Here is a 26,576-nt window from a genome sequence, read left to right as displayed (position 1 = left end):
CAGGAAAGACCTGATGGCAGGTAGTACCTTGTATCTCTGAAGTGAAATCTGACCATTGAGAAATGGGGAAGGCAGCAAGGCAGTGTGGGGAGGTGAGGGCTTTTTGCTCAGCGATCGGCAGAGCACAGCACTGTGGCTATTGACAGCAGTTGAGAAACTTAGCTAGAGGTCAGATTAGAAAAAATAAAGTGAGTCAACAGGGAAATGTTATGGATAATTAAATTCCGATATGATTAGTTTTCATATAACTTTGTTGTAGCACATTCTCCACTGCTGGCAGGCTAAACAGTCTCCTGATCTAGCTGTAAAATCTGTATGAATTTGTTTTGTTTTTTTCCATTTTTTCTGTGTTTGTAATCAACAAAACAATCAGGTCAGCAATGCCCATTCATCTTGCTAAAATATTCCAAAAGCATCCTGTATGTGGCAAAAAGAAGATAAATCTTCATTAGCATAAGGAACAGGACTGAGTGATGTATAGCGCCCAAAACTCGGTTTAGGCTGATGAAGACCTTTCAGTGAGGAAGAAATTAGGGATCAGTTTCATCCCAGGTTAGGACAAAAAAGTACAAACCAGGGGACAGGATTTTCCTGAAGGCATATCCTAGTTCTGGAAAGTCATCATGGAAGGATATACTGAGAGATGGATAACAGCTGGAAAAGAAACAAAATTATATCAAGATGTGTTGTTTGATTTATCCATGCTCATCTTCAAGTAAGAGTAACCAGTTTTGTAAAGCTCTTCATTCCAATATAGTAAAGTTTGGTAGTTTTTCTTCTATTTTGCTTAAAGTTATTTAGGCTAAAGTTTTCTGGAAGCTGACAGACTGTACACATCTTTTCAACTGCAGGGGTAGATTAAACAGGACTCCAACAGCACTAATCACTCCCACACAAAATCAGGAGCAAGCCAAATCTCACAGAGTGAATTGCAATTAAATTGCAAGTAGGAGATATTTTCCAGTGGTAAAACATTAACCAGGGTAACCTCAGTCTGCAGCAGTAGAGCTCCCAAACACAGCAATTTCCCTAAAATGGTAAAAGGTTGGGATTTCTTTTGTGTTCCTTTTTTTTTTCTTTCCATGGCAATACTTCTAACACATAAGAGAAAGCTATTCTTAGGACTAGATACATTAGGAAGTGTATATATTCTTTTGTGTAAACATTCTTAAAATGCAGAGAATAGTAAAATAGTTTGATTTGAAAGTGTAATTGCTAATGTTTTAGCATGCTATTTAGGTGAGTTTGTATTTGCTGCATTTTTCATGTCTTGCTTTAATTAATTGCTCTCAGTCCTTTATCAGTGTTACTCCAAAATTCAGAAAACAGCATTAGTCATATTCACAATATGAGAAGGATTTCAAATAAGAAAAAACTCTTTATTGACACTTCGTGGTGTAAGAAAAACAGAAGATCTGTTGCTCAGTCCTTGTTACCATGTTTGCATAAACAGGAGCAAAGTAAATTAGCTTGTTCTTTCCTTTTTTTCCTGGGTTTTTTTTTTGAGAAAGAAGATATGCATTAATTCATGTTTGATTTGTTCTGTGTCCCCTGACTTGAAGCCATGAGGCTGTAGCCTGGAAGATGCTGTGATCTTTTCCAGACAGAAAAACTTATCTCACTTCTCCCTCCCTTTGTTGTTTTGTTGAGTTTCGTTTAATGAAAAGAGATTTTCAGTTTTACATTTGAGGAGCAGTTCATGTAATTTTACTTTGCTTCAATGACATATAGCATGGTCTTAAACCTTATTGCGAATTTTGAGTATTCAGTATTCAATGAACAATGTTTTTGTCCTTTCCTCAACTATTTTAATCATAGAGTGAGAGTTCAGCATAAATTGATGTTTTTGGAGTGGGCATTCTCATTCTTCATGGTTCAGAATAATTATGCAGTTGGGGAAAAGGAGGCACAGTCACTGCTGCTTTGCTTGCTGTTAATTTACAATTGCCAGAATCATTCAGTTTGGGGCTACCTAATGCCAAGAGATGCTATAATCATAATGAGTTAGCAGATAGCTACCATTCTTAAGGAGAAAAAAGATGCTAATAATGCAGCATTGAAAGGATATGTGATATGCTCAGCATCGCGAAATTTATGAGTTGTAATGCATTTTTTACTATTTCATCTGGGACATTGCAGAAGCTTCAGAATGGGTCACTGACTAAACTCTCTTGCTGCTTATGTCACTTTGTTTCTTCTGCATCCAGCTTTGGACTTTGATCATGCTAACATGTCTTCACAAACTTGAAGAGCTGACCTGGCTCTTGGACAGTTTATGAAGACAACCTGGAGTTGGTGTGAGACTGGTGTCTCCACCAGACTAAGGGTATTCAGAGGTGTTGAACGTGCAATGTTTTTCTATGGCTGATGAGACACAAGCTTTGCACTGGAAATGAACTTTTATGCCAGAACCATTCCAGGGCAGACATCTGCACATCTTCTGCCTCTGCTTCACAATGTGGAAAGCCCACAGCACCTCAGCTGCAGGTGAACTCGAAAGGTCCAGCAGCAATAGGCTCCTTGTGTGGTTTATCAGGATAATCAGTGCATTCCCAGCCACCTCCTGTGTCATACACTGCCCATAAATGAGCAAATAAATTCAGCCCAGCACCTCTTCAGGGTGTCTCTGAAATACTGGAAAGCTTATCAACAAGCTCTTTGGAGATGTGGCTTAAGAGTAACAAGGAGGTGGTGGAAAATATTTATCTCTTTGAACACAAAGAGTGTCCAGACCACAGGGAAACAAAGGATTCATCAGCAACCTTACTAGAGTGGCTACACAGTGAGATGTCTAACCATGATAAAAGGTGCCTATGGTAATAAAATCCTCTTCTGTTCCCTTTCTTACAGCCCTGTGCTGCTCAATGGGGTCTTATGGCCACAGAAGCCTGTGGTGTTACAGATGGATAGATTGAGGCATGTGAATATCAGGCAAATATTTTGTGACTATTGGCTGTGTTCTTAAAATAGTGCCTCTTATGAGATGGAAAGTAATATAAGTCAAAAACATAACAAAAAGCCTTATTATAGTAACATAATTTTCTAATTGTGTGTTCTATTTCTGGAGATTCTTACACTTACCAGTAAGTTCACTGGGATTTTATTTTTTATTTCACATGTTTCAGTTACTCATTTAGGAACATTAAACACAACACAGTAATAAATGCCTGGTATCTGATGGTTGGTTGCCAGGATTATCATGCTTTAAAAATTCTTTGCAATTAGATGGATCTAATGGAAAGTGCGTCGTACAAGACCAACTGAAAAAACAGTAATAGTATGTAGCTTTGACAAGAGCTTTTTCCTTCATGAAAATGATACCTTTCCCTCCCCCATCATCCCTGCTTTATGTCCACTTATAGATGTATGGGAGAGATGGGGGAAGCACGATGACTCTGGAATGTCTTTCTCCTTGGGAGGTGGAAGGTGGAGAGGACTCCAACCTCCCTGGTATTTTCTTTTGATTTGAAAGGAAGGTGTGTTATTGGGTAGAGTATTGAGCCATGTAGATGATAACTCAGGTATTTGGCCATACTTGTAAGAGTATTTTTGAAATATCTCCTGGAATAATTTATTAATTTCTGTGAAAACGGATTCCCCCCCTTGCTGCTTATATTTTAAAATACGAATATTTAAAACTCAGTTTCAGGGCCATCCCATGACAATACAATATATCTGTTGGCAATATACTTTCAGTGTATGCAATAAAATATAATTCCTCTGCAAATTTAATATATGACAACATATCCAAGGTATTCTTGCCCTGAAGAACACATTTATTGCTATGTAACTCTACTGTGATATTTTAAGAACAAGGATTTGAGATATAATTCATTGTATGGCCACTTATAAAAAAGCAAATGATTGAGACAAATAGTGATCCTGTGATGTTCTTGGAGGTCCTGAGTGGTAGCTGAGCGCACGAGTGTCCCTGCTCAGGTTCCTGAATGGTCCATAACTAGCAGAGGCAGTATTCATCACTGGAGAGGTCTGACTTCAGCTGCAAGTGTTTATATAGTGAGTGGTGCAAAAGCACTTTTACTGTAAACTTTAATTTGTTGTGCCTTAATCTATTTTCTACTTCTGTTGCAAGAAGCTATAGTTCAACTGTATAATAAAAGGGTAGTTATACTACTGGGTGCATGAACACTTAGGATAATTAATTATACTTCAGGTAGTATTGAGCGTCAGTGAAGGTGACAAGGATTTTTGGGGGTGGAGGTGTTGTGGTTTTTTCTTATCTCAGTCTTCTACAGATACCTTTAACCATGTAATTGTTCCCTTTGCCCTAGGTTATTCTCTAGGTATGTTACAGACCAAATTGTGTCACTCAGATAATTGTGCATTAGGCAGTTTGACGTGATTTTAATAGTAAACTATACTGTAATTTTATCTGGTCTGCAGCAGGGTGCTGTCATTCCCCTTAAGAATAACTTGCTTTTCACGGGTTTCAAGGCTGCTTTGGTACTGATTTCAGAAGCAAATCAGTAAGAAGAAACAGATAATACTGATCAATGATAATTTCTTGGAGTGTATACATGGGATGATGAAATGCTTATAGAAATAATATAATACATGGAGTAGAAGTTTCTTTTGAAGAAAACAATCTTGTATGTGGTATCTGATTTCTGGCATACTTTGCACTATACTGAAAATCCTTTCATTTGTGGCCAGTACCACATACAAGTCACACCCTCCAATGTCAGCATAAATTCAGATAGCAATGTAGCATATTTCACTTTTGTCAATTAAATGTTTTCTCCATTAAAATTATCAAGAATAGGGCAAGCACGGGAGAATACCAGTTTTACTGAAATATCTATTTTGTTTGTCATTGTTCTGACATTGCAAAAAATCTTTCACTTTTATCTCAGAAGTGGGTTTAATTGTGAAATTTCCTTTGTATGTCTTCTGAAAAAAACGAAAACCAAAACCAAAACCACCATCTGAAAAAAGAATGCAGTTTAATGTTATAAAAGTATTCGGACGTTTGCATTTTTGTTTTGCTTTTGTTTCCAGTTTGAGATCAAACCCATTACCTCTCCTGCAAAACTGCAAATTTGAGTTTTGTCTCAAAGAGGTAACCACACTCCATTGCTCAAATCTGGGGATGCTCTTTTATTGTGTTGCTTTTGCTAACTCAAAGCAGTTTCAAAACCCATCAGGTTTCACAAACAATCACAACATACAGAAGATGCTCTCCCTTGGTCTCTGCTGTACTTGGGAACTGAAACCTCTGGAGATGCTCCAGCAGCATGATGGTCTGTCCCACAGGGTGAGGGATTGGGCACTGCCAGACACTAGAAGCTGTGGAACTGGCAGTGCCAGTCCTGCTTGTACTGAGAGCTGCATCAATGTGAAGATGCAGATGTTGCCAGCTGAAGAGAATTGTGCCTGTTAATACTTAGAAACAAGGGAATTACCTAAAGAGAAAGGGGTGTGTTTCTAGCTGCGGCATTAGTTGATAGACATCTCTTTAATAATTTGTTCGCTGTGACTGTGCTAGGAATATGTTGATCTGCAATGTGGCAGATATTCTAGGATGGCATGGCATGTTTTTCTCAGTACCTGGCCCAGCTTCTCAAGGGCTTAAGTCAACCACTGGAAAATCACTTGGTCCCTTAAGCCTGTGCTGATCAGAAATTCCTGTGGAAACCTCCTGCAGTGTGTTTCTATTCCAGGTTTGGTGCTACTGTACTAAAACCCCTGTACTAGGCAGGCTAGCTCCAGACCATGTCCAAAGTTCATTTCATTATTCACTGCACACATGCTGAAGTCTTTTTTATTTGGAATTTATTCAAACCCAACATTTTTCAAGTTTCTTCCTCCATATCTGCAGTTTCAATTCTCGGTTTATAATTCCATTCAGAGACTGCAAGTTTTGGTACATATAATCTAGTAAAATTTATGTCTTTGGGTGTGACACGTTGAGCTAAGTGTCTGAAGCTTTTCATGTCAGCTAAATGTAAATTTCCAACAAACTATTTATTGGCTTGGACTAAAAGATCTGGGGAAGAAAATTAAACACAGCTTTCAGCTGATAGGTAGTCAGGCTTTGTGCTAAATCTTAGCACACAAATTTTAAGAAGTAGCAAATATAATAAATCTGTAATCCTTGAATCACTTAGTATTGCTTCTTGGTTTAATTGTTTATTTATTTGGAATTCAGAAGAGACACAATGAGCTCTGGATCTTTTTAATATTGACTCTATATCCTGATGCCTTAAAGAAATGAAAGTAATTGAATGCCTTAATGAAATGAAAGCAGTAAGTCTGCTTTGTGCTCACAGCATTTGTTACAAAACTAAGTCAGTGACCCCTTTTCATCCAGCTTTTAAAAAACCTTACAAATGTACATACTTGTATTCAGTCCTGTTACTCATCTTTTCTTGCTGTTGTGCTTAAACTGGGGAACATTCTTTGGAGTATCTTTGTCTGTTGCCTATTGATTCGTCAATTCCCATTTTCTTTCCCTGTTCACCTATGGGATGTTGAATGTCTGTACATTACTGTAGATTCCATATAATTTCTATTTGTGCATTCACACTTCAGATCCTGCTGGAGGAAAATTAGCTGTGATGCAGAGTAATGTGAATTTTTTGTAGGAGTTTATGGTAGTTCACGTGAGAGGAAGAGTCTTGATGAATAGGAGCACTAGCAGCACATAATGATGAACCTGCTTCATTCTTGTACAGGTGTGAGATACAGGTGTTGTTTTGTTACCTGTTCAAAGTGAACGTTCAAAGAAGATAGCTGAGTGGCTGTGCAGATGTTTTCTTGGGAGGAAGAGCACATTTTACATGGGTCTGACAGATGCCACATCAAGCCTGAAGGCAGATTTTGGTGCCTCTGAGGGCTAACTCACAGTGGTGTCAGGACTGCAGTGGACACACAAAGTGCTGAAGGATGTTGATGCAAGTGTTGGCCTGTTTGTCAGAGGGATGGCAGCCTTCAAGGTAGAGAGTATTCACTGCTGGGTAAGACTGACTCAGAAAACCTGAGTACCCACAAGCAAAGCTTAAACCAGGCGAATGTGCCACAGCTTGTAGGAATGTTTGTGCTCAGTGTACATAAGGAGGTTGGCAGCTGTTGCTGATTGACTGACCTGAAGCAGTGGGCAAGTTGCAGAGGTGATATTCTTGAAATCTATTCTGTGGGGTTTTTATGAGCTTTCCCAAAAAGAAGCCCATGAGAAGTAGCATGGCTTTGCCACTGAAACTCAGGAGGTGTGATATTCCATCTGTACACTTCTGGACTTCATTTTTTCCACGTGTTTTTTTTTCATTTTCTTTATGCTGTGGCATTTAGTTTGACTGACATTTTCAAACGTACAATAATTGAGATCTGTACTCTTTAACCTCAAAGAAAAAGTTGTAAGATGCTCTAACTATTTTGATTAAATTCCAGTTTCTGTGGAATTGATGTTGAGTCAGAGCTGAGGGGGGAAAATAAACTCAATTTAAAAGCAGGCAGAAGATGGCTGAGGAGTCTGCAACCAGTGATTGCTTAAAGTTTTTCTCTGAGTTAGAGCTGATGCAATAGCTGGTGCTTGAGACTGTGTGCAGTCTTAGATTTTCTTTTTCCTTTCTTTTATTTTTTTGGCTACTGCATCTTTTTATGCTGTTAATGTTTCTTGTCTTGCCATGTGAACACTTTATTCTTTTGTAACGTGCAACTTAATCTTTCCTTCCACATAATATTGTTCATACACAATTTGTGTGATTTGTGTGATTATTTTTTTAAGAGCTCTGATATGCTTCTGAGTTTCAACAGTTATGTAGGTGTGACTGCTGACTCAGATGGCACTGGGGGACATGGCATAACTACTTAAAAGATAAAACTTACAAATTTATGAGAGAGGTTTTGGAAATCGGAGGGTAAAAAGTGCAGCTGTTGGCAACTAGTAATTTAGAGTATACTACTCTGGCTTTCTAAAGCAGTGTTCTATGCAGCTTTGAACCATTTTTAAACATGTCCGTGCTGTACCTAGCTAGGGACAGTATGGACAGTGTGTCTGTGTGGTGCATTTTTCTGCTCAGTGGCAGTATTTGCTTAGTGGCAGGCACTGCCAAGTTCCTCTGTGGCATTTTGTGTTGTTGTTATAGGAGGGTTTTTATCCTTACACTGTGGGGGAAGTTTCTCCTGTCTTTTCCAGTGTAGCTCTCTCTTAATGTAAAACAGTGCTAGACTGATCTGATCACCTTATCTCAGTAAATTTAGTTTCTGAGGTGGCAACTGTGTTGACTTCTATAGCAAGAAGGAACAGTTCACAGAATACAGGACTATTGCAGGAACACACAATTTGCACTGTTAATTGCTCAGGGATTGCACTTGTGCTGCTAACCACGGGTGTTTGAAAAGTAATGAGCAGCCAATCTATATTTTTTCTTTTCCAAGGGCTACTGGATCATGAGAGTGATATTATGAGTTAAACTTTGGTTAGCAGAATAGATCATCCTTATCTGCCTTGGATTTTTTGGATGAACTGGTATCTGTGAGAAATCAAGTACTGTATGTGGCCATGCTTTTTCTAGGATCAACCAAACAAAATCACAAAGCACTATAATTTTTCCTGGTTTGGGAAAAACTTTCAATCAAAGTGAGGGAGTTTGATCTCTCTGTCTAAGGTAATCTGTTAAGAGCAACTTTTCATGTGGTACAAGGGTTTTATTTGTGTGGGGAGCTTTTTGTTTGTTTGGGTTTTGGGTTTGTTGTTTTGATTTCGTTTTCAAGAATTGATCCAGGGGAAACAGACAAAAAATACATATGTCATTATCTCCATGAGACTAAAGTGGACTTATGGTGTTTCTGTTACACAAAATGAGAGGTTTTTCCCTCTACACTCAGCCAAAAGCCAATAAGCAAGAAGGCATGAGGTGTTTTCTGAGCTTGATCAGCCTCAACTTTCCAGAATGTGTTTATGAGAAATTGCACAACACAGAGTACATCTTTGGTAATTCTTTAAATTCCTTTTACATAAAGAAGAGGAAAGGAATTATGATAAGATTTCTATACTGTCCTACCTCGTGATGTTTGCAGTTATGTAACTTCAGGGCTCTTAGTTCTCTGGAGTTGAAATTCTTGAACTATATTTATGATAGGTGAGTAAGGTTCGAACACTTAAATTTTGCTCCTGTTGATTTAGAATTGTAGGCTATGATGAAAACTGGCAATTAGCTTTGTCATCCTAGTGTAAGATGTAGGAGTCTCTCAGACCTGTCTTCAAAATGAGAGTTGATTCATGTTTTATTTGTCTTTCTAGTCACCAGAAACAAGAGCACACATTTGGTTTTTTTCTTGCACCGAGGTAGGTGCCAATTTTAGAAATAATACTGCATGATTTCCTTTGGTATAGATACACTTTATGCAAACTTCAGAAACTATGTAAACAAACAAGATAAATTATATAAGCATATAAGATGGAGTTACTGATACAGCTGTATTGTGTTGTCACCATTCCTATCCCCAGGCTCACTTACATTCTTAAACACTTTGAAGATGCCCTGTTTCACCTTGCCTCAACTCACAGACCCTTTTCACCACAGTTGTCATTCCCACTGACTACTATTATATGGGATTCAGAAACAAATTCTAAATGGAGACACTTCAAACTCTTACAAAATTTGGACTAGAGACTTCAGGCCTGTCTCATCATTGAACAGAGTGATATTTGAATAGGGACCCTGAACAAGAAATGCATTGGTCTTCACAAAAATTAAACAATTATAGGAAAGACTTCAGATTCTCCTTTGCCTTTTTCATAGGCATTCTTTGCCTTTGTTTTCCCGACGGATCTTTCTGTTTCTGCTGAAGATTCTGTTCTTTTATTTTTAGTTTTGGGCATGATCTATGCTGTCTGCCTATATTCACACACAAGTCTTGATACCCTAAATTAGCAGATTTAGTGGAATGTGCACTACATCTTTTAAAAACAATGGTTTTTAAATATCACTGTGTTCTTTTGGACTCCACTGCCAGTTTCACAAACTTAACATGTAGAAATTTGCTGGTCTATATAAAATAAGGAGCTTTTGTGGAGTGGGAGTGTTTAAATAATGTAGTGGTGGTGGTGATTAGCAGAAAAACACAGAGCCAATTTAAAAGAATAGGTTAACATACTGACTGTGGTGTGGTTGGTTATCTTGGCCAGCTGCTTGCTCACTCCCCCTCCTCAACAGGACAGGGCTGAAAATATATTGGTCAGGCTCAGCTGTCGAGAAGAAATCAGGGAGATTGGTCACCAGTTACCGTCACAGGCAACGCAGGCATTCTGGGGGAAAATTAGTCTAATTTCCTGCCAATTACAATAGATTTGTGTAGTGAGAAACAAAGGCAAATTAAAACAACATGTTCCGCTATCCTCTCTCCCTTCTTCCCAAGCTCAGCTTCAGTTCTTCATTCCTGAGTCATCTACCCCCCTCCCCACCCCGAGCAGTGCAGGGTGACAGGGATGGGGGGTTACAGTCACTCCATGGCACATCCTCTCTGCTACTCTTTCCTCCTCACACATTTCCTTCCTCCAGCATGGTCTGCAGTGCAGAGTCTTTATTTGTTTTTATGTTCCTGTGTTCTCACTTTGGGCTTTATAATTTAATTTCTTTGTAAAAGAACTTGAAATCAAGCAATGGGTAAGATATGAAATTAAGCCATTTAACAGCTGGAAGTTGTGCTATTGCCATCAAAACAGGAACAATTTGAGTATAGCAGAGTTGCCTTTTTCTACCTGTCTTGGATTATGAGAGCACTCGTGCATTAGACTTTCTTTTAAATTTCTTGCAAGTTAGAATGGCAGTGTAGCCAAATAATTCTCTAAAGGTCACCTGTGATGCTTTAAAGTTAAATGAAAAATTTACCCTAGAAAGGTTTTACATGTGAATATTTATATATAGCATGTTATTCTCTTTTTTTATTTATTTTTAAAAAGGCAACCAAATCTGGAATTGATTTAGTTCCTTTTATTGTGGATTTTTCACCAAAAATTATGTCATGCATGCTGTTTGCTTTCCTGAGTGAAAATTTAATTGACCTATTAGCATTACATCATGGTACAGATACTTCCAGGAGGTGTTGTTTGTTGATGAGACTGACGAACACAAACATCTTACCACAAGCATATTCCCTTTTTGCAAATAAGAGTTATTCAAAAAGAGTAAGTCTTATTCCAAGTGAAAATGAAATATTCATTCCATAAAACTTCCACTACCATCGCTGCAGCAGATGGAAATAACAGCCTGGTGGTTTTGTCTCTGTTAAAGAGTTGAGTCCCATGGCACACAGGGCTATGTGCTCAGACCAGCCCCAGAATAGTGAGATCCAGGCTGCTGAGGAAAAAAAAAGTTGCTTTGGTGCTTGGAGCCAGCACTGCCTGCTATTACTGTGTGTGACACTGCTGGCAGCCTGTCCCGGTGCAGATATCAGTTCTCCAAAGAGATGGGACACAACTGCCCTTAGCCATGGCATAAGTTACCCAAATGACTGGAGATCTAGTGACACAGACTGCAGTGATGAGTGAATCTCTGTCTCCATCAAATACTTTGGGTTCAAAAAGGCATTCTCTATCATTGTCTGTCAAATCACTTGTGTTTGCCCATGAAACTCTATCTCCTTGGGTCCTGGAACAGAGCTGATGAAAGCTTAGGTGTGGTCTGATTAATGTTTTTACCATTTGCTTCCACCCTTCCTGCCCACTTGCATCTGTGGTTTTATCTAGGTCCAGATTATAAAATCTTTGGATTTTATCATCTCTTTGCCTCGCAAGTCTTCCCCCTCCACCTCCAGCTACCAAGGCTTCGTTCTTATCCTTTACTCCCTTTGGCTGAAAATTCCTTCAGTGTCATCCCTTTGAGAGCTGGCCTTTAGCAGCATTTTCTTTTTAAAATGTACTGCTTAGTAACTAATCCCAAATGAGAATGAGTCTGTTACATGGTAATATAGAATGAATTGCAGTATGGACCAAGAATGTCGGTAAGGTGTGTACTTGGTATTCCTTCTAGTCAGTTTTGTGCATAGCATTCCTCCTGTGAAGTTGCTTTGAGTAAATCAAGGAATTAAGGTTTTGGTTTGCAAAATGTAAGTGAAAGACAGGAATATAACTGCCTGGTAGACAAAACCAAAGATAAAATCAGTATCAACTGTAGTTTGGCAATAAAAATATTGACTGATTTTAAAAAAAAAAAGAAAAACCAAATGAAAAGTATTTCTGTGGTGCCAAAACTGAGGTTTTCTATTATAGCTCTGCTATAGATTCATATGAAATTAGCAAAAACTCCCTCATGCCAGATATCTTTACCTTTGCCTTTGCCTTTGCTTGCACATACCTTCCTTACCACTCCTCAGAGACTTTATTTATTGTTGGGGCTCTGTAAAGGCAAGACAAATTCTCGTATTGCAGCTGTTTCATTGTACTGCTTAAGCTCCAAGTAGGAACTTTAATTTAGTATAAATTTTTAAGAAGCATTCTTTTCAGGCAAAAGTTTGGAAAAGTAGCTGTTCGATAATTCTGACAATCCAGGCTGTTCAGGATGACCTGAAGAGAAATGTTGTTTGAAAACTGAACTTTTTGCTTAGCCTTTTCCATTTGTGTTTTCCTTTCTGCAGAAAAAGGATGCACAAAGATAATTTCTGTGGGTTTAGGAAACAGATGACAGCACTCAAAGCCCTGTGTTTGTATGTACAGTGGTGTTTTGACTTTTGTTTAATGGTGTTTTTTGAAAACTTCAGAGGAGGTCAGTAGAGGAGTAAGCTCAGTGTTTCATGTCAGCAAGTGAAAACAGAACAGAGTTGTCTGCCCCTTATTGTGTGTGTGAAGGGTAAGGGGTTGTATCAATTTATTTGTAATTTTCTTAGTCAGTCTTTAAATCTGTTAAAAAAAGAAGGAGGAAAACATTATCTAATCAAAGCTTCTCAGTCAACTAATGACGTCAAGCAGTAACCTTCGCTTTTTCACCATATTTCTTTTGGACTGTAAGCTATTTAATGCAGCTAGAAATTACCTCATCCATCATAGCAATGTAGCCTTTTCTGTGCTTCACTACATGGTGGGTTTATCAGCACTGGGCATGGGAATGAGGTGAAGAATAATTTCCACTTTAATTGAATTTGCAGATTGGAATGGCGGGGAGTGGGAGGGAAATGGCCTGTGCTGGAGCCCAACCAGCACCCCAGGTTGTCAGCCTCCTGCTAATGAAGAATGCTTTAATGACTGCACCAACCAGGTGCCAGGATATGAAGTATTGTAGTTGTGTCTAACATGGATTTTGAGCTACAATAGTAACTTAGTATAGACACATGACCTGCATGTGATCTTGCTCTGTGCTGACTTGACTGCTGTGTCTGAGGAAGATGATTGCACTGGTGGGTGAGAGTGGGTGTCAGGCCTTATCATGGAGAAATAAAAGCACTTCTTACCTTGTGGTGTGATTTGTTCATATGACCTTGCTGTTAGAAAGAATAATTTGGCCTTCTGATGTCGTTTTCAACAGCATGTTACTTCTTCCTGCTGTTTCCAGTAAAAGTAATGAGGCTACTTAGGGATATTCAGAGATGACCTGATGTGCACACAGGTAATTAGAGCAGGTGTAATTCTCAATTCAGATATTGTACAGAATAGCACAGTGTTGTTTTTCTGAAAGGAATTGTCAAATGCTTAAATATTAGTAGTGCATTTGCAGCTGGCAGGTCTTTGGCAATATCTTATTTCTTTTTCCTGTTGCTTATACAAGTCTAGAACATAAGAATCATAGATTTGTTTTTTCTTCAGAGTACGGCGGCATGGGCCTGGATTTCTCCTATAACATTGCAATGGCAGAAGAACTGGGAAATATCCGCTGTGGAGGTATTCCTATGGTTATTGGAGTGCAAGTTGGCATGGCTACTCCTGCACTTACAAGGTAACTTTCAGAAAGTTTAATTTAGCCTAAAACCCAAATCACTGTGTGCTTAGGCCTGAAACCCAAACTGTATAAGAGTAGAAAAAAACATTACTGTGCAGATTTGCTGTCTAGTTGCTCTTCAGTAATGCGTGAGGAAGGAACCTACTTTCTACTTCTCTGAGAAAGTTTGGTTCAGGGAAGAAAATAACCTTTTTTTAAATGTTAGATTATTGTATATTAAAACATAAGCCTTGTTCAGTAGTAGATGATATGTTTACAAACACAAAGACTTGGTGCCACCACCAATAAAACAATTTCAATTCCAGAATCCCCCTATTCATGTTTGTCTTTCTTCTTAGCCAGATATCCCAGTGCAGTCATACTAAGGATGCATTTAGTTGTAATGATTAGGATCAGTCGAATTCTGGTTTGTAATTTACTTATTTTTTCCACCTTTGCAAGCTGTGAGTATACATCTTAAAGCAGTAGTGCATGTATCATGCTTCCTAAATACACCCATTCCAGGCAATTAATCATTTTGATTTTTCTCATCTGTTACGTGTGTTCCCCTTTTTATCACTTGCAGTCATCCAGGCTCCTGTACTTTCTGTTTTGTTGGGTTTTCTTACTCCCTCAATAAAAGTGACAGTTACCAACTTCTCCATGATGTAATTTCTCAGACATTCTGCATCATAACAGCAGTTTGCAAAACTAGAGGGAGGCAACAGGCTGGTCCAGCAGTTTGCCCCTGGAATATGGATACACCTAAAATTCTGGAAGGTGGGAGTGGGAATTAAATTCAAATAATTATCATGAAATAGAGAATTTCTCTGCACAAAACATATAGAAGACAGCAAAATTTGCTCAGAAGGGCATTTTAGGGTTGGGTTATTTGTTGGTTTGGTTTGGGCTTCTTTTTCCCATTCTGAATGAAAATGCCTGCAAATCTTTACACTCTCTAAGATCTGTTCCCTTGACATCAATTTATCCTTCTGCTAGGTATGTGTGAGTTCAGAGGTTTCATCTGCTACAAATTTTTCTTAAAGTTTTCTTTTCCTTTGTGTAATACACCAAAAGCTTGCTGAAAGCATGGATTTCAGTATGTCTGTGGCAACAGTAGCTTAGTTATAGTCCAACTGAGACTAAAAATAGTATTTTAGAAGACTTCAGAGAATAGTACCTTGCCCCTACAACAGATTTTTATTCCCAGGGGTTTAAAGAAAATCTGTGGGTAAAAGAAGATGGGATTTTGTTCCATTGCAGGTTTTTGGCCTTTTGTTACTCTGTTCTGCTGTAGCAAAGCAGTGCAGCTATGTACATTTGTTCTAGTGAAATCCTAGGGTGAATGTTCTTGGAAAGTAAGTATGAAAATGTCATTGACTTGATGAAATCTGTTAATTGAATTTGTGTCTGTATTAGTCAATTTTTCCGCCACTGTTAAGTCAATTCCACTGACTATACAGTACAATGTCCCACTTCCACATGTGAAAGTGAAACTGGTAATGAAAAGGGAAAGCTGGCCGCTGCAGGAAACTTAGCACAAGTGCATCTTTACCTCATGCAGTATAGTGGGAGGGATAACTGCTTGTCCTTGGTCATGGATTCAAATGGCATCCATATCCTGGATGGTTTCCTTAAAGGTATCTGTACTACGGTGATTCTAAACAAGTGCAAAGAGATAATCCAAATTTTGCATCTTAATTATGCATTGCTACACATGATGCATTCATGATGCACAAAGCAAACAGTAATATGGGAATCAACCATCACTTCCTAAAAAAACATCTGGAGCTCTTTATTGGCTTTCCTTACTTTGGACTTCATTCAGCATTCATGCAGCATGTATTGAGTGCACCTATGAACTGACTCAGTGAATGTGATAAGTCATGAACATGCTTTGCCTCTATAAATCAGAGAAGTTCCCTTCTCTAATTTACTGCACTACAGTGCAGTAGTTTGAAGAGAGAGACACTTCAGTATAAATGCACATGCAGACACAGAACTTTTAAAGTGTTCATACTTTGGAAAATTATAGTCTTAGAAGATGTAGAGTCATAATGATCCTGATACTGTTTCTGCTACTTCCATAGGTGTTTTTTTTGCGTCAGTGACAAGCTGTTGCAAGGCTTAGTTTATAAGGACTTCGAGATGTTCAGTTAAATGGGAAGTACATTACAGTAACAGTTTCAATTATTTAAGTAATGATTTTTGAGTATATTGCACACATCTGTCCGATCACTGTTGCCCCTTTTTGCTTCATTCTTTATGATTTTTTTTGAGAACCTTCAGAAATACTTCACTTGCTTTCATGCTAACAAGTAAAGTGGAGAAAGCAGCTCTGAGCCGAGCCAGTGGGCTTCTAAACATTTCCTTGGGCTTATAAACAAACATGTAGGGTGACACATCCACAGTGATACCAGATCAGTGTAAAGCTGCTTTACCTGAGCAATAGGCAGTGAACTTTCCTTTTCTTTTTTTTTTTCTGTATTGTTTATAGGAAATTAGTAGGGATAATGATGATTATTTAGTGGGAAGAGAGTGCTTGTCTATTTCATCAACTTACTCATCCCTGATTCTTTCTCCACCCTGGACAGCAGCATACCTGGGAATTAATATCCAAAAAATGAGGTTTTATATCTGCTTTCCTGTTTACTCTAAAGAAGAGAAGCTGCAGCTGACAATCAGAGCAGTGGTTTTGATCAGCTGGGAAAAGGGCAAAAATGGGAAGAGGTCATTCAAGAGCCAAGTGGCTTTCCCACTGTTATAACATAAGAGAAGCTTGGTTTTGTGCTTCCTGAAGAACAGACACAATGAGCTGCCTCAGTCTCACATCTGGTGCATAAGTTATATAGTGTACATAACTTAGGCCAAGTCTTGCCCTGAGCCAAAGCAGAGACTGTTCGAGGCGCAGCTTTCAACATGCCATTAAAAAAGGTATCACTAGGCATTGCTGTCATTATGGCTGGTTCTGCTGCATTCATAGCCTGTTGTGCTGCTTTGTGGTTTTGAAAACCTGTGAGGATCTGACCTGGCTAGAGCAATGTGGTGAGACATTCTGAAATCGAGCAGCTGCTTCTGGACAAGCTTTCCTCAAAATAGCTTCATGCTGTTCCCACACTTTGAGGTTTCTCCATCTCCTGGTGACAGCTTTGCTATGCTGTGGTGACAGGTTGTCTGGTGGGCAACCCAAGAGGTCTCCAGAGCTGGTGTGGTCACAGCAAGACACCAGCCATGTGAAAAACAGCTCTTAAAAACTGCAAGATATGATGAGGGAAATCTTTAAAAATGACTTTACTTTTACTATACCTGCATTTCAGTGTAAATGCATTCCTAAATAAATAGAATATTGACATAATCATTCTTAACCAAAACCCTTCAGGTAGTCTCATCTGCGTGAGGTATCTGTCCATCAGGCTTCTCATCTGTGTTCTTTCCAGAACATAGCATTAGCTTGAACTGAACAATTTATTTCATAAAATCTTCAAATAACTGAAGCTTAAAGGCTGGGAACCAGATAACTTTTCTTATTGCTTTTTTTCTTATGTCATCTTTTACAAAACATGAGTTTTCTAAATGTGGGTTTTTTACCACTTTTTATCTTGGTTGAAGTAGGGCCTCAAGGAGAGAAAGCTGATTGCAGTGTGGATTCTTTTAAATCCAGGTTATGTAAATTACTGAACTTAATGAGGCTTTTATGTGTCCCACTGTGCTGACTGCTGTTCACCATGCATTTTTAACCCTTTATTTGCCAGTAAGAAACACCTCTCTTTTTTCTTGCTTATTTTCTTGTATCTTAAAGATCCAAGGAGATCTAAGCTGGACCTTGGCATGAGATGGTAGGATGCCTGTGCAGGACTATACTGAAGAACAAGAGTAGGATATGACTACTGCATTATTAACTGAGTCCAGGAGCAGAGCAGAAAGAGAATTGGGAGAAATTGACCTCTTGCTACAATGTAAAAGAGGGAAGGTGACACTAGGTCAGAGTTACCATCTTCTTTGACTAAATCAAATCTTTATATACTGAGGAAGTCCATGAATAAACTATTGTGTCATCTTTGAGATGCTGAAAAATGATTCATAGATCATCCAAAAGCTTCTCTTTTTTTTTTTTTCTTTGTTTTTGCTTTGGTGGTCAATAGTGCTTGAATGTCTGAGCTGCAGTGCAAGAAAGCTTGAGTTGATCAAATGCTGAGAGCCATAGCAGAACCACCTGCAACTGTTCATATTCAGAATTTCATTTGCACTTAATTGTATATCATGAGTATATCTATCAGCTCTACTCAGAACTTTCCTTACTAATTTAACTCACTTCAGCTCATCTGAAAGAAACAAAAGTGAATAAGATCTGTGGCTCTACCAAGATGATTATCAGCCTGATTAAGTCAGAATAGTGATGTGCAGTAGACATGTGCACACAATATCTAGCTGCTTGCTGAGCTGCATATCATTCCAGCAAGACATAGAGACGTGATCTTCTGAAGATAGTGTTGTCAGACTTTTATTTGATTGCAAATAACTTCTTCTGAAGCATCATTTTTGGAAAGAACTGAACTGTTTTCTAGAACTTAAATCAAATAAAGATATCAAACAAAAAATGTTATTCTGGGAAAAGTTCTTGCTGTGGAAATCCTCAGCTGAAATATTAAAGGTTGGAGAAGTTTCAAGCATCAGAAAACATTGCCAAAAATCCCTACTAGCTGCTCTCATAATCTGATTTTCTGTGTTGTTGGTTGGCTTTTTATTTTTGTCTAATGAGTGTTCAGCTGGCCATACTTGATCATGTCCCAAGGAAAATAAATTTTTAAAAAGTGCACTACATAACAGACATGGGGACTTTGTTCCACTATGCTGGAGGAAGGAGTAAGCACTCCAGACCTGCTTCTTGTATTTATCTGGGATTGCTGCTGTGATTATTAGCAGGGACAGGGCTAGGAATTGAGCTCCCTGTGTGCATCAAGTGAAAGTGTCTGCCAGCTCTCGGCCTTTTTTCTGGCTATCCTGTTTCCTTTGGGTCAGGGTTGGAATGGAGGGGAAGGCTTAGTCTTAGCTAGGATGGCATTATTCCTTTGGAAGTACTGAGGCAAAGTTTTAGAAGGAGGGTCCAGTTAACTGCAGCGTGCTTAGACAGCCAGCAAGCTCGAGGAGACAAGTGGTGATGATCTGAGAAGTCTCATAGCAAAGAGGAGGCTGAGGAGGAACTTGACTTTAATGGATTTCTGCACACAGACAAGACATTTCATGACCTGAGGAACTTTTCAGTCACAGAAAAGAGGTTCAAGAACTAGACCATGAGCTCACCATTCATGCCACAAGACCAAATCAGTGAATGTTAATTAGGACAAAATCAACCATGAAATGAGATGGACCAAGTTTTGAATGGATGCAGGCAGCTAAATAATGGAGGGGAAAAGTGTGTGTCTCTTAACTGGATTGAAATATGGCCAAGTGAAATTTCATGTTAAAATGTCATTAACAGTGTGCTGTTTCCCTTTTTGTGGTGGCTAAAAGAATGGCTTCAAAGAAGCACTAAGGGATTTTGCTGTGTGATTTAAAGTCAGATGTGAAATACTAATAATGTAAGTACAGATATTTGCAGAGTGTGGCCATCACATGTTATAACTTTTCAGTCACTGAAACCTGGCAAAGAGCTAGTGCAAAAGTCAGACAAACAGAATGGGTCCTCCATCCTGGCTGACTGCAGACTGGTGCAGGAGCATTGAGGAAATACCCCAGGGGCTACGCTTGTTTATATCTGGTTGCTCTTAAAGCAAGAGACATAGACGTCAGATTTTGGGCACCTAGACCATATGTTTCTGTGGGAGTAAGATACCTGAATACTTGTTAAAACTATTTTGAAATGACTGTGACTGCACTTCTGGTGAAGGCAATACTTGTTAAAACTATTTTGAAATGATTGTGACTGCACTTCTGGTGAAGGTTCTGAATCATAGCGTTGGAGGGTATCTAATCTATCTTTTAGCTCTGGGACAGGTTTTGCCTCGTCATAGGAAAACTGATCACCGAGTGTAGAACAAAACTTGTAATTAACTTGTAAGTAAAATTCCCCTTCAACTGCTTTTAATATCCTACCTTTTTCATTATTTTGTCACAGGTTTGGCTCCGATGAGTTGAAAAAACAGTTCCTTGCACCAACTATAGCTGGAGATTATGTGGTTTGCTTGGGAATCAGTGAAACTGGAGCTGGGTCAGATGTTGCAAGTAAGTTAACCTAGCAAACTGCCAATTTGAGACAACCTGGTATTTTAATGGGAAGAATCTGGTTTCCCTGTCCCTTCCCTTTGCCATGGTCATTGTAAGAAACACAAAGGAAGGAAAGTCTAGTGCGGTGAGGGCAAAATGTAATGCTCCAGGAGCAGTAACACATGCTTCTGATGCATCTAGAAGCATTTACATTAAACACATTTCTCAGTGAATCTATAGCTATAACCTTGTATAGGCTGAGCACAACCAGGGCATGTCTCGCCCTGTTTTTCTCCTGGTCTTGTTCTGCTCCTTCCTCCCCTGTTCTGTCTGGCATCACCACTGGCAGGAGCACTCCAGCATCTCATTGGTTGCACAGCCAGTGTAGGTAGTGCAAATTTGCAGATGTATGTGACAGGGAACATGACCTGGTCAGCTGTATCAAAACTTGCACTGCCTGAAAACTGGCTTGGGCAAACCGCAGAGCCAATCCATTCGGAAAATGATGGCATCACTTTCACAGTGGGTTCCTCTTGTTCAGCTTTACCTCAACTCAGCCCCATTCCTGTGAAGTAAAATTATTTCTGAACTGGTTAGTTTTATTTAGAGCTAATAAAGAATTTGCCTTGTCAAATCTTGTGGTTTTGCAATTTAATTCCTTTGCATACAACTGTTTTTCTTGGTTTAGTGCAAAAATATGTTTAAAAACATGGGCAAATGAAACTGTTGTTCTGAAGTGCCTGAGGCAGTAGATTTGAATAATAAAATTAAAACAGATGCTGTAGAAAAAGTGAAAGTTGTCTCCTGACTATGAATTCTGGACTTTGAGGAAAAGGAATGATAAGACACTACTTTTAGAGGCTTAATGGTTGGACTTAAGATGGCAATAGTTGAACACATTGTCCTCTTACAAATTACTGAGACAACATCTTCCTGCAGTCAAACTATCTGAGTTTGACAGGAGTTTTTTATCAGTGGAGTCCTATGTCCATTTCCTTGACCAAATTCCTGTTGTTTTCTCAAGATAAATAGATAATTATCCAGTGCTTGAGCAAGGGTAAATTTCAAGAGAGCTAATAGGGATAATGAAGTAATGGGACTAAATCTTCCTGCATCATCCATTGCTATTTTCCTTTCTAGTTAATTGAATTTGTTCATAAGAAAAATTCCATAATTTTTATAGACTTGTTTTTCATTAAAATAATTAGAAATTTGAATTTTGCTAATGTAGGAAATAAAACATCATTTATTTTAATAAATGCCTCTCTAGTTTAATTAGATGATTATCAGAAATTTTTAAATATTGATTTAATTTTTTGATGTAGTGTTCCAGATATAAGTAACATAAATATTCTTTTAGTAGTATGTTGTTTATCATCTAGTTTAATTGGTATAATATACTTGGATTAATGCAGTTAAAACCAAATTTGGAATCAGCTAGGATCACCTGATGAACCTATACTGCAGCTTGGAGGCAGACTGCAGGATGAAATGACAATACTTTTTCAACTGTCATGGAAGATCTGATTCCTGGTATAAATCCAGATACCAGCATACAGTGCTTCTAAAGGGTAATTAAATGGACAGCTTCTGCATGAGCAGCACTAACTCGTGTTCTGAGTATCACTGGTCCACAATTTATATAATGTTTGGCTGGTAGTCTGTGGGAGCTATGTAAGAACATATCACGGAAGACACTTCCTCTTTCTTCAGGTTATGTCTTCCAGGCAACTGCACTTAGCAAACCTGTTTAAGTCCACCTCTTCAACCTCTTGCCCCACTCTGTCTCAGTGGAATCCAATCTTTCTTCTTTTCGGGGTTGAGGTCATCTTTTTTCGAGCATAAAAGCCAGAATTGCACATGGTGTCTATAATGGCCCAAATACTTTTCCAACCCTAATAGAAATATTACTCTCTGATATGTGATGTTACACAACAGTTTGCAAGCTTGTGAATCCTGTGATTAACTATGTGATCATCTTCATTACCAGTTTGCTATTGAAACATTCATCATTCTTGTTACTTAGTGCCTCAGTACTTCTACTTGCCATGTTGAATTTGTAAACTTGAGATCATTTCCTTCTTGCTGGGTAATACCTCAGTTGTCTATGTTAGTGATGTCTCCCAAGTTTGTGTCATCAGCAAATTCCATTAGTGTATTCCTTTTCTTTGAAATATCAATAATGGAAATATTCAAGAGGTTTTGTACAAATGCTGATATCCAAGGAGAAGCTCAACTAGTACCCTCCCTACATATCAGCACTTCCTCTTCTAATGCAATCTGATGCAGTTTTCCCTTTACCAAGTTACTTATGCACATTTTCACTTTTGTTCTAAGTCTTAGCTTTTCAAATTTTAACTCATAGTTACCTGGTAGCATCAATGTTAGCTTGCTTGGGTCCAACAGGATTTTTCCTGTTCTGTTTTTTTCTAGAAAGTCTATTTTCATAATAAACAAAACAGGTTGGGTTTAAATAAGATACCATGGGTAAACTGAATTATCCTTTTGTTCCAAATGTATTCTGAGGCTGTGCAGACTGCCAAAACCAGCAACCTTTGTTCTCACTAATTTTAACTTATGTACAGTCCTTTCTGTAGATGTCTTGCTTTGTCAGCTATATTGTGAATTTCTTTGTAATCTCATGTGAAATATTTCTTCAGTTTTGAGGTGTCCTCTATATGCCTCATTTTTTTTTCCATTCTCCTTTCATTTCTGTGGCTGAAACATTTTTGTTTGCTGCCTCCATCTTCTTTGATTTTGTTGGTTTTCATCTGCGAGATTTAACTTACTTTGACCTGTTGCAGTTCTTCTGACCTCCAAACTGTAGGTTACTTTGATGATTAATCTCTTTCCTTTCCTGCAGGTCATCTGTTTTTTGAAGTGATTATTCATTCACTTAGACTTGAAGGTATTTCATTAAAGTTTCGGGGTTTTTTTTCCTGTGCTGATGATGTAAATTTCAGAAATGTGTTCTTTATATTTTATTTTAAGGGTATGCCTTGCCTATCTTTGATCATAATATTGACCTTAAAAGTTGAAGCCAACCTTGCCTTTAGTCAAATTTATTTAGAGGCATGACTGGACTCAAAAGCACAGTGGAGAAGAAAATTGAGGCTCAAGTATATGTGATTGGAATGGTGAAATGGCCAGTCCTGGTTGCTTATATGGCACTAGGTGTATCATATGCCTTCAGGTATGCCTTGTGCTCTTTCCTAGAAGGAGTCCTGATAGCATGCTCTGAACAATGTTGAGTTATAAACACTACAGGGTCAGTGGTGAGGACCTGCCAGAAATGAGAGCACCCACTGAAGTAGACTCTTCCCGGAGCTATGCTCTATCAGGAAGAATAATTACTCAAATATTCCAAATTATCTTCATAGCCATATCCCTGAGTCTGAGTCCACTTGACTTGAGTAAATTGTTAAGCAGTTTTTCAAAGCCTGCTGTATTTTGAACATAAAACTTACATATTGACTTGATTGTCTTCTAATTAAAGTAAATCAACTCTTCATAAGTTCATTTTAAATAGTTGTTTCTCAAGTGTTCCAAGGAAACAGTCAACCATTGAATCTGGGAGTACTTGAACATTCTCATTAGTAAGACATTTGTTCTTTAATCTGTATTTGGGTGGTTAGTTGCCTGTGACGCCATGCTTTCAAGAACTATTTACATTTGTGGTAACATCACAGTGCTCATTGTTCCTCTGCAGACCTTCCATGGTTCCTCTATCTAATCTCTTCAGTAGCTGTTCCACAACAAAGGGACATGTGATGTAAATCACTGTGTATGCTCCCATCCTTGTCACACTCCTTCAGAACTGTCATATTTTTCGTTCCAGCTCTTGTGTGTCCTTCATTTGTTATTTAGTCTCCATGTATATGATTGTTCAGTGTCTGTGTTATGAGTGTCAGTACTTTAGATTCCTTCAGTTTCTTGGTCTTCATTATTACACAGATTTCATACTAAGCCCCTTGGACAGACTTGGCATAGTCCTTTCATTGACTGAATAGCTCTATGGCTGCTAGGTTTAACCACATTAGCACTTTCCCTTGCTGTTCACCATTATCTGCTTGTACATTCCTTTAGCCAGAGACATATTCCATACTCCCTTGTTTCATACTGTATACAGTTTTCTTCCATCATTTTTCCCCTGTTCAGTCATTAACAAGACTGCTTTTCAGCCATGCTGACCTCAGTCCCAGTTTATCTTGTAAATGAAGATCACATACTTGCTTTTGCTTTTGGTTTAAATTTAGGGCCTTTGGGAAGAACATTTATGTGCAGATTGAGGTGTGTGTGTATGAAAGTATAACCAGATGACTAAAATGGGCCTGGCCACTCACTCCACTCTTGGTATCTGACCTCTACCCTCCAAATCTACAGTTGCCATCAGTAGGTGGGCTCTTACAAACTTTATAGTCTTGTTGGATTTACAGGTGCTATTAAGAGTGTTGTAGGGTTCTCTTATACTGTCACCTACTTATGGCTGGATAATTGTTTGAGAGTCTTCCTCAGTTGAGGTTCTAGTTGAAGAAGTTCAATTGCAGGGGAAAGAAGCTAGCCCTTTGGAAGTTCTGCTGGAGTGTAAGCAATAACTAGTGAATCACTCCGGCTGTCTGTTGCAACTAGGGCTGCTTGCAGCATGATGTGAACACTCACAGAGGAAAATAAGATTGGTTTTGCCAGGGTGTATAAATAGCAGGTGTTTAGAACTCCTTCATGTACAGACATTTAGACTTGGCCTTTTGATAGTTTTTTTGATAGTTTACCAGCTTTGAACTTGTTGCGCCATTCTGACACATGCAGGAACATTCAGAACATGCACGAAGTGCAAGTAAGTATATATTTTTGCATACACAGAAATCAGGACTTATATACGTTTAAGTCAGGACTCTGAAATTAATGGACTCCTCTGTGACTAATGTGCACAGTACAGAAATGCTAATAGATCACCTCAGAGTGAAATGCTTCTGTCCCGAGTTTTTGACCACCACATTTACTTAGGGATTTTGCTGCTTTCATCCACTGGGATGAAGACTCCACCTAAAGGAGGGTGAGAGAAGCGGTCTTGTTTCCTCGGCTTGCCTTCCAAGAGTTGTCCAGACTGGTTTGCCTTGTGCCTTGAAGGGTTAGAGGACCTGGGGGATATGAGGGAGAACCAAATATTAGTTGTCTGCCTGAGAGTAAGGGAGTGATTCTACCAGTCACATAGAGACCGATTTATCCCTCCTTCACAAGAATAACCCTTCATTTCCTATGTTTTGAAATAGATATCAAGACAACAGCTGTGAGAAAAGGTGATGAATATGTCATAAATGGTGGTAAAATGTGGATTACATCTGGGAGCCAAGCAGACTGGATGTGCCTGCTGGCAAACACCAGTGAAGGACCTCCTCATCGAAATAAATCTCTCATATGTGTGCCAATGAATCTACCCGGTAAAAACACAAACTCTTTCTCTTCTGATTTGATTTTATTGGTGGTTTTGTTTATGCCTAGTACAAGAAGGAAAAGTGACAGAAAGGACTGCACCCATAAATGTTCTTCTAAGTTACATATTTCTTGTCATACAAAATTGATACTGAAATGCATTTGCATACTTCCATGAAAAAGAAGGAAGGAGAAGAAAGTTAAATATTTTGCAGACTTCAGCTTGTGGCTCCAAAAAAATTTATATGGACAGCTCTTTTCACCAAAAATAAATTTATAGATATTGTTCAGATACATTTGCATGGGAATAATTCATAACCATATGGAAATAAAAGGATAAAGAGTTTAGAGATTTCAAACTTGGGAAATGCCTCTCAATGCAATTCTTATCCCACATGTCATTGCCTGCTTCCTAGGAGCCCATGAGCAGATCTGACTCCATTGTGGCAGATTTACTGACCATTTGTATTGAATGGTAGAAGGATGCAATGCTGTGCTGTGACTGCATTGTGTGGGTGGTCCTGATCTTCCTCTGATAACCATCCCCCACCATTTATCCTGGTGGGACACTGAAGAGAAGTGCAGGCATACCAAGAGTGTTTCACGTCTGTGCTCTGCAAAGGGATCTTTTTGCCAGGGTACTATTTATCATTATCAGTTTAAATTACAAAAATAGTCTGTGAATTAAATGTGGGCTGGAGTGAAAAATTCAAATATCTTGGAAGTAGATTTGGTTTTGAAGACTAGTAATTTGGGTGAAGACATGGAGCTAAGGTTACAAGTTTCAGTGGCACAGCGCACCCAATGTCTGTTCCTGAGTAGTTTGTAGGTCTTGCAGAAATATTGTCCTGTATGCACAAAGGACATCATTTAGAGAGGGTGCAGTTGAGGTTGTGTTGGTGGGGATCTTTTGCAGTTTGGACACTTGTTCAAAAATTTTTGAAACCTTTTGGGTTTCAGTCAGATTAATATTTTTAAAATATGCAATAATTTAATTTATGTAATATATAATGTTTAATGTATTTTAACACATTATTTTAAAATGTAATATTTAATATATAATAATGTATA

The 26,576-nt window shown here is 38.5% G+C and overlaps 1 protein-coding gene across 1 annotated transcript in view; it reads left to right on the top strand.

Annotated features, from left to right (window-relative positions):
- LOC103798266 (probable acyl-CoA dehydrogenase 6) overlaps positions 1–25,513 on the top strand; it is a gene marked incomplete at both ends in the record, with an annotated part of 50,963 nt that extends 25,450 nt beyond the window's left edge. Inside the window, 5 exon segments of the mRNA XM_009070519.1 lie at positions 13,760–13,889; positions 19,987–20,093; positions 24,936–24,988; positions 24,990–25,005; positions 25,346–25,513. Of these exon segments, the coding sequence (XP_009068767.1) occupies positions 13,760–13,889; positions 19,987–20,093; positions 24,936–24,988; positions 24,990–25,005; positions 25,346–25,513 (474 nt within the window).
- Positions 25,514–26,576: the final 1,063 nt, after the last annotated feature.

The sequence above is a fragment of the Acanthisitta chloris genome, unplaced genomic scaffold (genome assembly GCF_000695815.1).
Source record: "Acanthisitta chloris isolate BGI_N310 unplaced genomic scaffold, ASM69581v1 scaffold11882, whole genome shotgun sequence".
Lineage (NCBI taxonomy): Eukaryota > Metazoa > Chordata > Aves > Passeriformes > Acanthisittidae > Acanthisitta > Acanthisitta chloris.
Note: the sequence above shows the minus strand (reverse complement) of the source record. Positions and strands in the feature narration are given on the sequence as shown.